Source organism: Dipteris shenzhenensis, chromosome 25 (assembly GCF_047967505.1).
Source record: "Dipteris shenzhenensis isolate YYH24624 ecotype China chromosome 25, Dip_SZ_1.0, whole genome shotgun sequence".
Classification (NCBI taxonomy): Eukaryota; Viridiplantae; Streptophyta; class Polypodiopsida; order Gleicheniales; family Dipteridaceae; genus Dipteris; species Dipteris shenzhenensis.
The window spans coordinates 21778027-21791607 of NC_141620.1; the positions used below are offsets into that span (position 1 = coordinate 21778027).

General features: G+C 44.3%; 1 protein-coding gene across 1 annotated transcript in view; it reads right to left on the minus strand.

Moving 5' to 3' along the window:
* The window catches only part of LOC147885603 (uncharacterized), a 47604-nt gene extending 35545 nt beyond the window's left edge, over positions 1-12059 (minus strand). The window contains exons 1-2 of the mRNA XM_087396720.1: positions 11592-12059; positions 11422-11486 (exon numbers count right to left, since the gene is read on the minus strand). Of these exons, the coding sequence (XP_087252846.1) occupies positions 11422-11486; positions 11592-11779 (253 nt within the window). The 5' untranslated portion in view covers positions 11780-12059. The remainder of the gene's footprint in view (positions 1-11421; positions 11487-11591) is intronic.
* Positions 12060-13581: the final 1522 nt, after the last annotated feature.

Here is a 13581-nt window from a genome sequence, read left to right on the forward strand (position 1 = left end):
GATTTCGTATCTGCATTGTTCCTCGGTCCAGGATTCTTGTTGGTTTGCGCCTTGCAATATCCTCTATCTCCTGAAACAAAACCACACCTTCGATTAGTGAGTCACCAGTATGTAAAAATTTCTTTAAACGTGAAACATGAAAAACCGGGTGCACCTTACACCCCTGTGGCAATTCTAATTTATAGGCTACACTGCCTATTCTCTTTAGAATTAACCACGGCCCACAGTATCGAGGTGATAATTTAGCACACTCTCCTGAAGTCAACAACTTCGAGTGCGAAGGAATTCTGAGAAAAACTTTTTCTCCTTCTTCAAATACTCTTATAGACCGATTTTCATCCGCATACACCTTGGCTCTATCCATAGCCTGGCGGATATTAGCTCTCGCAAGTGCTAGCATCTCCCGCATCTGAACTACAAAGTTCGCGGCACTAGGCACTTTCTGAGGTACTCCAACTATAGTCGGATTGGCTGGTCTATAACCATAGTTCAGTTCAAACGGACTGAACCCGGTAGAAGAATGTTTTCTATCATTGTAGGCAAACTCCAACAATGGCAACCACTTGTCCCATGTATGTTGCCTCAATGACACATATGCTCTCAGCATATCCTCTAAAGTCTGGTTGACTCTCTCCGTCTGACCATCCGTCTCAGGATGATCCCCACTACTCATTCCCAACTCCGTCCTTAGTGTCTCAAATACCGCTGTCCAAAAGTGACCGGTAAACCTGACATCTCTGTCTGACACTATGGATCTAGGCAATCCATGCAGACGAAATATATGTCTAATAAACAAATCCGCTACTTGCGGGGCACTAATAGACTCTCTAGTCGGAATGAAGTGAGCCATCTTGGTTAGACGATCAACCACCACAAGGATAGAATTATAGCCTCCTTGTGTTGCAGGTAGCCCTACAATAAAATCCATGGAAATGCTCTCCCACTTACTTAGTGGTATTTCCAATGGCTGTAAAAGTCCGGGTGGCTTCACCCGCTCGGCCTTACTTACCTGACACGAGAAACACCGTGTCACATATTCATGAATATGCTTTTTCATCTTTGGCCAAAAGAAATCTCGCTTCACGAGATCATATGTCTTCTCGACTCCTGGATGTCCCGCACACGGGCTATCATGGCATTGTCGAATGACTCTCTGCCTGAGATCATTCTGACCAGGTACTACAACCTTGCCATTTCTAATTAGCATACCATCCCTTATGGTATATCTTGCATAAGTTTGGCCTTTTCTGGATGCCAGGTCATCCCTTTCACTTTCCCCGGGTTTTAATACATGAGCCTTAGGCCATAAGCTCTGGACAAACTCGTCCACCTTCTGAGTTTCTCTGATCTCGGTCATTAGAGTACTCTCTAATACCGTGAAACTCAGGTTGTGCATAATGCGAGACAACGCATCAGCTACCTTATTGTCTTTTCCTCTTCGGTACCGAATCGTTAGATTAAACTCCTGCATGAGCTCTGCCCACCTAGCTTGGCGGCCCCTCAAGTCAGGCTGTTTACAAAAATGTTTCAGAGTATCATGATCCACATCCACATAAAACTCTGAACCATACAGATAATGCCTCCATGTTTTCAAAGCATGGATAACAGCATACAACTCCAATTCATGAGTTGGCCAATTCCTTTGAGAGGGAGAAAGCTTCTTGCTTTCAAAGGCTACTGGCCTTCCCTCTTGAAGGAGGACTGCTCCTACCGCAATGCCACTTGCATCGGTTTCTAGGAACAACGGTTTCTGGGGATCAACTATTTTTAACACCGGTCCTGTGACCACAGCTTGTTTTATGGTGTTAAAACTTTCCTGTTGATTCTGTCCCCAAACAAAAGGTACTTTATCTGAGGTCAGATCAGTCAATGGCGATACTATTCCGGAATATCCTTTGATATGCCTTCTATAAAACTGGACAAATCCCAAGAATGATCGCAACGCGGTCAGACTCTGAGGGATTGGCCAAGTTAGTATCGCAGCCACTTTCTTCGGATCCATTTCTACCCCCTGTGGAGTAATTATGAACCCTAAGTACTCAAGCCTAACCATACACAGTATAGTTTTCTTTTTATTCACATAAAGACTGGCTTTCCTCAAAGTACTGAACACTACTCTTAAGTGTTCACGATGCTCAGTAACACTTTTACTGAATATCAAGATATCGTCAATAAAATGTACTACGAACTTTCCGATATACGGACGTAGTAAATCGTTCATAAGCATGACGAAGGTCGCTGGAGCATTAGTAAGTCCGAAGGGCATTACCAAAAACTCATAATGACCAAACCTGCTTCTAAAAGCGGTTTTATGCACATCCTCGGCTCTAATCCGGATCTGATGATAGCCGCACTTAAGATCTATCTTGCTGAAAATCACGGCTCCATGTAATGCATCTAGCAAATCATCAATCCGAGCCATCGGATACCTGTGCTTAACAGTGATATTATTCAACGCTCTGTAATCTATACAGAGGCGAAACGTATCATCCTTTTTCCTCTTCAATATCACTGGCGAAGCAAAAGGTGAGAAACTTGGTTGAATCTGCCCCAGCTTGAGGTATTCTTCCAGTTGTCTACGCACCTCCGCCTCTTCAGCAAAACTCATTCTATAGGGAGGTCTATTTACAGGTTCTGCCCCCGGGATTAGTTCAATCTTATGTTAAACTTTCCGCTCTGGAGGTAACCCATAAGGTAGTTCATCCCTAAAACATTCAGAGAACTCCTCTGTTATAAGATTAGCCAGCTTGGCCATCTCACCACTTTGCGCAACATCAGTGCTAACCGAAGAATCATCCATCGACTCTACCGATGCTGTGCAAAGGTACAAAAACTCTACTTGAGCCTTTCTGATTTCCATCACGGAAACCAACGGTCCCTGAGGTATATCTCTTTCACCTCGCAAGACATAAAGCACATCATTCATCTTGAATTGATATACGTGCTTTTTCCAATCAATGGCTGGATTCTTCCTAGAATGCCACGCCATTCCCAGGGCTATATCTGCATGAGCAAGCTTGGTCATTTCAAAATCAAGCTTCTCAGCATAGTCCTAAATCCGAAGCTCCAACTGGGTAACCCTTTGGTCCCATACTTCAGTTGAACTTCCATCTGCCATCCTGACTGTGTACGCATAGTCAGATGGACTTGTCTTCAATTTCAGCCTCTTCACGAGCTTGGAGTTAATCACATTGTGAGTTGACGCCGAGTCAAACAACACAATGACATCATGATTGGCCACTTGCCCTTTCATTTTGATTAGCTCCGTATCATTGAAGGCTGTGTACCCCGTTGCTGCGGGCTTAGATAGGATGTTATCAGGTGCACTCGTCACTAACTTAGCAACAGATACACATAACAAACAAGGTACTAACCTCTGAGAAGGTCCCGCCAGTTGCATCTGCATATGTTCCGCATTGGGACTCTCCTGCATTTCTACGTCGCATTCAGATATTATCATATTAGCCGTGTGACGATCTTTATTCAGTGGACAATCCTTCCACTGATGTCGCTGAAGGCAGCCGAAGCACAATCCTTCTTTTCTAGCTTTCTCTCTTTGTTCAGGGGTCAACGAGGACTTTGACCAAGCCCGGGCTGCCATTGGAGTTATTTTCCTTTTCACCCCAACGGTGGTACTTGTTTTTACTGGTCCCTCAACCGGCTTCACCTGCTTGGTTTGGCCACTTGGCTGCGAGACACTTGTCTTTGAAACCCATTTCCTCGGAAATCCCCCTTTCCTCGGGTGCTCATACTGAGTCCCTGCCTGCACGAATCCACCAGATCTGCCTCTGGCATCCTCATAGTTCAGGGCTACTGCTATAGATTCATCTAGTGTAGTCACATATTTAGCCCGAACTTCCATTTTTATCTTGTCGTTCAGTCCATAGATATAGTCTTTTAACTGAACCGACATAGGGAGAGGGTCTGTTATTTTCATAACACATTCCCTGAATTTGTCAGTGTACTCTGCCACTGACAAGCTCCTCTGACGAAGATTTCTATAAGCATCCCAAGCTCGGGATTCTTCATCAGGTGGGAGAAAGTGTTTCTTGAACTCACTTTTAAACCCTTCCCAGGTGGTTGGAGCAACTTGATCCTTCTGTTGCTTTATCCACCATCTGTCCGCTGCCTCAATAAACAGGTGTGTGGCCTCGCGGATTTTCTTTAGATCGGATTTAATCTCACAAATGGCGAAGGCTTCTTCCCACTTGTGCAACCAAACCTCGATCACATCAGAGCTGCGCTCGGTCATCCGACCAGCGTACTTCTCCGGTCTATAATTAGCGATATTAGGTACTTTGACCCTTGCGCGCTCTAAGGAATGTACACTGGGCTCTGGCTCAGCTAGAGCTTTGCCCTTATCAATCCTAGACGGTCTAGCCGACAAGGCTTGCACCATCTCCCTGATCTCATTTTGACCAGCATTCGCTTGAAGTTGCTGGTTCATAATCTGCTGTAAAGCATCCTCTAATATTGAAATCCTACCAATCAATGTAGGTGCTGCCTGATGTGACATCTGTTGTGTAGACTGTACTCTAGACTCACTAGGATTCACTCTTGAATTCTGTCCTTCTGCTTCCATAGGTTCACAGTGGAAGATGGTTTTTTTTTTTTTAATTTTAATATACACAGGAAAGAATAAACAACAGTCCCTGCTGTAAGAACGAACTAACTGTAACTCAGAAAAAAAAAATTTTCGAAAGAAATGCTTCCTGGATTCTCCACGCGATCTATCCGTTCGTGCGCTTCTGACTTTGGCGATTATGATCTCTCTGCGCAAATTTTCGACGCCTGCGGGTATCCTTATCCCTGCTGGAGACGCAGTAGCTCAGCACGCTTGCGGTGCCTGTCGTACACATCTAGGATTGGGAACAACTGACGAAGAAGCCGTAATCTAGTAGCGAGAAATCTGCCATCACGCATGCGTTGATCGACAAAGCCAAAGAATGTTGGGGATAGCAAATTTCGGGTTTTATTCCATCGTCGCCTCCTGTTCCGCTATCCCACTCTCTTTTAAAGGTCTTACGATGAGCAAATTGTCGCAACCTCAGACCATCAGCAGAACGTGGTTGTCTTCTCGTCACGACAGCCAACAATTCAAATTTGTCGTAAATCGTGCACGTACGTCGCTCATCCCTTACCCGCTGTCCGCCACAAAACGACGGATTCTACCTTACCTCAGCTCTGATACCAAATGTAAAACTCTCAAGGATATCTCACGCTGCTATGCAATATAAACTAGACCTGTGCTACTTCTTCCTCACGGGCGATGGCTATTGTTCTTTCCTCCCAGCCAACTCTCAAGGACTTGATGCGTGATTCCACCTTTCTCAACGTTAATTCCTTCATCCTTATCCCTGAGACCCACAATTCCCTAGATAGTTCCTGGCCACATGTCTACATTTTAGGCCCTTACTTAGATGCATCCTTTTTCACCCCTCTCTTGGAGTTCCTTTAAAAACAATTGCCCCTAGGCAATTTGCACATTTAGATGCACCTAGGCCCTAGCCCTATTAGAACTATCTAGTCAATGCCATTACGCCCTCACCTAGGACCTTGGCAGTTACTTCTCTTGACCATTTAATTGCGCACATTAATTATTACAAAAGTTGGTCATCTAAGAGAAAATGCCCACCGATCTATCCGAGGTCATGCTATCTCGACTAGAGCATAACATATCGCCAGTCTCATGGTGAAAATAGGTCAAAAAAAGATAACCCCTAGATAAGTATATGATGAAACAATCTCGACCGGTGACCCATCAAACGTAAACCGCTCCCGATGCATCGTGACCCTAGATGTATTGAAGAGATGCTTGGATTCAAGAGCACCTTGCTACAACAAGGGCTCAACAATAGATATTGCTCGATCAGAGAGCAGAGGATGCCTTCCATGCCCATGAGGCATTCTAGACTCAAATGGGGGGTAGGGTCAATAAACACTTCTTCTCTCTTCTTGGCCCCAGACAGTAGAGAGAGTTTTTTGCAGCTTATTGACTCAAACGGGATTTTGCAGACAGATCCGGATGTCGTCTTGTGGGGATAGTACATACTTTTTTCCTCACTGTCGATCCTGACATACAAGCTAGAGATGATGCTAGACATGCTATTTGGCAAAGCATTCATGTGTTGGTGAAATCTGATATGTGTTTCGGAAACCCTTCTTTGTTTTGGCTTTTCAAATGCATGGATAGGAAGGGTTTCCTCTTTATAAAGAACAGCCCACAGCTTGGTGCTTATTGGTGGAGTAAGGGGAGAGAGTTTCCAAATCCGCCAGGGATGCCCCCTTCCTCTTTTTATTTGTGGCTGAAACTATGAGAATCTTCATAAGATCTCGAGATGATATTTTCAGGCTGACTCCCATTGAGACAGAAAGAGGAGCTTCTGGATAGTGAGATGGTAGATGATACTACTGTTGTTTTGCATGCCACGCCATAGACGCTCACGTACTTCAGAACAGCCTTGGATTTATTTTGCACTGTTGCAAGGGCATACATCAATTGGCACAAATCCAATGGCTTTTGGATCAGTGACGAGGACACTCCAAATGGGAGGGGTATTCCTGTCATATATTTGGGATGCCAGGTTGGTTTGGGCATCTCTCCAACACAACAATTTGCTCCTGTGTTGGAGAGCATAAGGAGGAAGCTTCTCTTTTGGGGCACTGTCAGCTTGACCTTGCCTCCAAAGTAGTGGTGGTCAACCAGGTCCTCTTGGCTATGGCGTGGTTTGTTTGCTCTCTTGCTAGTGCCGTTCCAATAAATTATATCACTCAGCTTGAGAGATTGGTAAGGAATTTTATATAGAGTGGTCTTGATGGCATAGAAGATGTTACAGCCAGGGAGACTTTGCTTCTCTCGACTAGGGAAGGAGGACTTAACATAATAGACACAGACTTATAGTGCAATGCCTTGCTCTGCAAAATGGTGGTGAGGGGTCTTATGCCTGGGCAGAAGCCTTGGAAGGATTTTTTCATCCACAGCATACAGTGCTGCACACCTTCATTGGGAGGAGACTAGATGGATAGTACCAGATGGATCTTTACTTCAGCACATCTCAAATCTCCTTCTTCCCTTCTTATGGCTGCGATCTTGAAAGCTTGGGCCAACTTTAGGAGTACTCTTCAGAGGATTCCCTCTTCCTCTCGCGAAGAGATTAATAGGCAGCCCGTCATGTGGAATGATAGTATATTGGATGAGCATGGCAGACCACTTGGTGCTTCTCACTACATGCAGTGGTCCAGCTAGAAGAGGGAGCCTGCCTCCACCTGTGGGATCCTTCAAAGCTTTTAAAAAGCTTCCAGAGGACACGAAATTGCAAATTGTTAGTCATCTCAAAGGGAGTGCAGGCAGAATTCAGCAAATTGATGCAACCCTACCAGTAGATTGGTTGGATACAGATGACATGCCTATTACTTGTTCCACTTGGTTGGCTGCATTCACCGGTATGGGCATTCCGCTTTAGGTTATTGCAGTTCGAGATGCACATGAGGATGCCCTGGTTTTTTATGTGCATTAGGGAGGCAGGTTATCCACATCTACAGATGACATCTTGCAGGAGAGAGCATTTCAGCTTGTCAGGATTGTGGGTTATGTGGAGCTCGGTTCTAACTCATAGTGGTACCTCGATCCTGACCCTCTTCTCATTTCTTTGGAATCATGGAGATTATGGCTTTATGGAGGTGTCCCCATAAAGCTTTTGCAATGGGACCCAAGAGAGTGGGAGTGGATTGACGAAGGGCACCGAGAGAAGACCTCCCCTTCTTTTGTTATACTGTCAATAATGCTATGAGATTTCAGCTTAGCTGTAGAGATTGGAGGCCTTCCCACAGCTCCTCATTGGGATAGTTTTCATATTTTTCTGCAAAAAAACTTTTGGAGGAGACTCTAGAAATCCCACGGGAATAGAAAAATCACTCACTTCTTCTGGCTTCTATTCATGGTAGGATTGCAGTGGACCTGTGGAGATCCAAGTTCAGGGCAACCCTATCTGTCACGATTGCCATTCTGCCGTGGAGACTCTAGAAATCCCACGGGAATAGAAAAATCACTCACTTCTTCTGGCTTCTATTCATGGTAGGATTGCAGTGGACCTGTGGAGATCCAAGTTCAGGGCAACCCTATCTGTCATGATTGCCATTCTGCCGTGGGACTAGGCTCCTTGTACCTCATAGTCTGCTCAGGTCAGATCTGCTTATTTAGGATCAGAGCTCATCTATGCCAAGTTTCGGGATAGCATCTAGCATTCATTCATGTTGTCCTTGATCTTCCATGACTGCTCTGCTATGCTCCTCTGCACGACAAGTTGTGCACTATTGGAGCCTCTCACCTCTACCATCCGACATCTGCCTGTGCAGCACCCATCCTCTCAGCAACAATCCCGTCCACATGCCTATAGTCGCAGCAGAGTGTGAAAAATCTAATATATGATCGCCACTAAGCCTAGTGCACACAAGATTAGTCGCAGCAGAGTGTGAAAAATCTAATATATGAGCTTCATTTTGCTTCAATGGCATTGTCTAATTGCATGTCTAATTGCATACAACGATTCTGACTTGATAGGCGCGTAGAGCTCAAAAAGGAGAGCACTTTTCCTTTTTGGAGCATGTGCAAATTCCTCCTGTATTGCAAGTTACGGCTTGTCAAAGTTTTGATAAAAAGAGAAGCCTTTGATGATGTGGCATATGGATTCACATGTTGCTTGCAAACAGTGCTTCGCAAGGGGTTATTGTGCTGAGGTGGCCCTGTGCCACGTGGCAATCTTTTAGCTCAACTGAGTTAACCCAAGGCTAGATAAACTTAACCATGGTCCAACTAAACTGAGCCTAACTATAAACTTAACCAAGGTTTACTTAACCACACCCACACCCAACCTTATCTACCACGTGTCCAATCAAGGGACTGCCACATGGCCTAGGGTTCAACCTTAGAAAACAAAAAGAAAAAGACTTTGCAAACTCCAGAGACGCGACGACGACGGCAATTATCAAACGTCACAGGCATACTCCGCCTCAATCAGATGCATCCTGTAAGAGCAAGAGATGACAGACTTCTTGAACAAAGGTGATGGAGTTGCGCACGTTGCAGAAGGTAGTTCATAGGATTTGCTTTGGGCTGCAGCTTGTCGCTTGGAGAACAGGCTCGTTGGAGACAAGCTTTGGAGGCGAGGTGCTGGCTATGGAGCTGGCCCGTGACCGGCAACTAGCATATGGAGGCTAGAGCTGTGGTCACTGAAGCAGGAGGTCGCGGGCGACATAGCTTGGCACCTTATGTGTGGGAGTCCATCGTTCGTATGTAGAGGTTGGAGTTCGTAGCAGCCCTGGCTTCTGCTATTGACGATCATCGACAGCGTTTGGAGTTGGCAGTCTCCTAATTTGGAGAGGCGTTGGGATAGCTGGTGTTGCTCATTGGAGAGGCTTCCGGAAAGGCCAATCGGTGCAGCAGGGAGTCGTAGAATCAGATGGCGAGGGGAGCTCAGAGGTCGTTGCTTCTTGCCCTTGGAGGCTCGTAGAGGCTGCCTTGCCTTGAGGATCATAGAAGGCCGTTGAAGGTTCGGGGCTGCTGGATGCGCTTGGATCTAGGACACTGGAGGTTGGCCGAGAGAGAATCTCTGGGAGCTATGGAGATAGAAGTCGGGCGTGACGCTATCGTTGTTGAAGAGACTAAGTTCCTGATGGAGAGCTAGCAACTGCAAGCAAAGCAAGGTGCTTGCTACTTCAGTCAAGACTGGGAGGCCGCTATAGGTCCTTTGATGGAGCTTGAAAGCTCCAACTTCCAAGTATGTTACGCATCTGCCCGAGAACACCAGGCGTTGCTGTGGTGCTTACCTTTGTTGGACTGTCAACAAATGAAGCAGTCACACATGCCTTTGGTGTTTAGGATAACAATATTTGTAGCAAACTCGCAGCACCATCAATCTTAGTGGAGCAACAGCTCTGTTCTTGCAGCAACCTTTCTTCCACAGGAGCAGCAACTCAGCTTTATTAAATCAGTGAAGGACCAACTCTCATCCTCTCTCCCTAAAGATGATACTATTGTGCCATTTTCCTTTTTCTAGCCATACCCAAAATGAGAAACAACAATATACAAACACACTAATCTACAAGCTAGACTTAGTGGATGACCCGAAGCTCTGATACCATGAGAAAGATCCAATATATGATCGCCACTAAGCCTAGTGCACACAAGATCAGTGGAAGAACTAAGGAGGCTCAAAGCACACTGAATAAGACATGAGAGGGAGATAGCAAATCTATATCTCTTGCAATGTGTGTTCTCAACAATACATGATAGGCCTCTTATAGAGAGTGCCCTTTGAATAGTCAACATCTGTGGGATACTCTGATCCACATCTCTCCTTGTGGCTATCCTCAATCCACATCCTCACACCATGTAGTCCACATCCTAGGGTGGCTACTTTAATTCTTTCCTATACCATACCCTAGCCTCTAATATGTGCTCATGGCACCACAACTCTCAACAAGTGTGTGAGTACCTGCACGTCTTGCACTACCATCGCTACAAATTGATGAAAATAGGACATGCAGCTCGACAACAAGCACACCTGGTGCTTTGCAAGCATGGTAAATCTCGATGTGGACTCAACTCACAAGTGGATGGCAAAATGCTGGTGCACTCAACTCAACTCTATTAGAGGCGATCCCATTGTGATCACCAAATGTTGACGGCATTTTCTGACACTCCCTCACTCAGGATGCTCACCTCATGTGCATCCTAGCTTGTGCAAGCTAGTCGCTTGCGAGAAGAGTGTGAGTGCAGTCGAGTGTACATCAAATGAGGATCATTGCCTCAACAACATAACTTCCGAACAGCTGAGAGATTCTGAAAATCTGAAATGCAGCAGAACTAACTCTATCCGCATTGAACTGGTCAACTAATCAACCCCATTTTGGACACACCTCTCCATCCTTATACTTTGAGCCTCGGACTTCAAAACTACCATTAGGGATTCAAGAAGGGCCTCTGTGCGAGATTCCTACAACAGGGGAATCAAAGTAGTTGGCCAAGATGGCCAAGTGCGTGCGCATCTCATGAGTATACCCGCATGCGGGCTCCAAGCATGCGGATACTGGGCTTAACACTTCAAAAAAGTACGAAGCCCCATAACGTACTAGAAATCACATTTCAGGAGAATGTAATGAAGGCTCAGGCAGTGAGTACGATGTAGGAGTACATGGAAAGCCACCGGATACCATATTTGGCTAAGCTCTAGAACAATCACGCGAGATAGATGGAAGAACACATTCTAATAAGTTCACTATGATTATACTCTGCTTTCAGTTGGTTTAGTCTGTTATCCTTGGTCTACCTCTCGCAACTTTTATTCAAGCACACGAATGCAATTCCTTCCCACAGGTTATGTACCAACGTAAAAAATGGAACGGTACAAGAAGGATAGCTACCCAATGTCTTTTGCAAGTGCTGGAGCTTATACAAAGCTGCGACTGCAGCGCACAATTTGATGGCACTGAAATTCCAGAGGGTGATGTTACTAAATATGCCCATACGTTCAAACAATCGAATGCAGGCAATCTGATGCCATATGAGGTGTTGGGCGAAAGAGAGAGGAAACCTGGCGGGGTAGAAGTACTCATGGTCGAGACGATAGCCATGGCGAACTAAGAAGGGGCGACCGGTCGAAGGATCAATCTTCACTTCGGAGAGGAGAGCTTGGAATCGGAACTGGGGAGCATGGTGGGTGATGAAGCCAAATTTGGAAGGGTGATCGGCCAGCACCTTGTGCAACAAATTCTCCTCCATTCCTTCTCAGAAGCTACACACTCTACACTCATCACCCTTCCATGATTTCTCTCAGTCTCAAGCCTGCTTTCACCTCAACTTCACCTTGTGCAACAAATTGTCCTGCAGAAACTGATTTCTTCATGACACTTACATGATTTCTCTCAGTCTTAAGCCTGCTTTGAAGTATGCTCGACCCTTGCGGACACATGCTCAAGGAGAGTTCTATGAGGTTCATGGCAGCTTTTCATTGGTTGTTGGATCCTTGCTTGCCCTTCCTTGCCTTGCAGTCCAATTGCAAGATTGCCATATATATGTATGTATATAGATATATATGTATATATACGTATATATGTGTATGTATATACATATATATATATGTATATATATATATATATGTGTGTGTGTGTGTGTGTGTATGTATATATATATGTATATACATATATACATATATATATATGAATATATATATATGTATATATATGTATATATATATATATGTGTGTGTGTGTGTGTGTGTGTGTGTGTGTGTGTGTGTGTGTGTATGTATAATATATATATGTATACACACACACACACACACACACACACACACACACACATATATATATATACATACACACACACACACACACATATATATATTTACATACATATATATATATATATATATGTGTGTGTGTATGTATACACACACACACACACACACACACACATATATATATATATGTATGTATATATATATATGTGTATGTATATACACATATATATATATGTATATATATACATACACACACACACACACACACACACACACACACACACATATATATATACATACACACACACACACACACACACACACACATATATATTTACATACATATATATATATATATGTATATATATATATATATATATATATATACATATACATACATATATATATATATATATATATATATATACATATACATACATACATACATATATATATATATATATATATATATATACATATACATACATACATATATATATATATATAAAATCTCTTGACCTTAACAATGTTTCCAATGTTGAACATTCCAAACTCCACCATTTTCCCAATTTTAATCAATATCTTGATTGTATCATTAGCTTTAACCGATACACACACTGTGTGTGTAGACTCTCTCTCTCTCTCTCTCTCTCTCTCTCTCTCTCTCTCTCTCTCTCTCTCTCAATTGTCCATCTCTTGTTTTGGGCAGTGTGTGCGCAAATTGGTAGTCTAAGTGCGAACTGGCAGTTTAGGAATCTGGAGCTGGCAGGCAAATCGTGACACGTGGTGCAATGGCACGCGCGACAGTGCGGCAGCACTATGGAGTGGTATGGGGCAACCTATGGTGCGACAGTGTGACGCCCTTTACTGTTGCTCTGCCTCAATGATCTGTTGTGCCACAGTTTCAGCTTCTCCCCCCTCCTCCATGTGGCATCACATTAGCTCTCCCCTCTCCATAGTCCTCCTCCGAAGCTCCATAGCCCTCCTCCAAAGCTCCACGAACCTCCCTCTCGCTCATCCCGAACCTTAAACCTCCTCCACGTGGCAAGTTCTCCCAAGGCAATTGCCGAATCTAACTCACTTGTCACTTTTTCGAGCAGCCCTTGTTGCAAGATTCAAAATACATATGTAATGCACTCAGAAATCTTGAGGTGTGGAGACTATCTATTTGCTACGTAGTTGGATTTTCAATTGCTAGGAGAAGGGGTTTTTCTTAAGCTTAGATCCTCAAAGAGTGAGTAACTCCACTCTCAAAAGGGGGGGGAGAGAGAGAGAGAGAGAG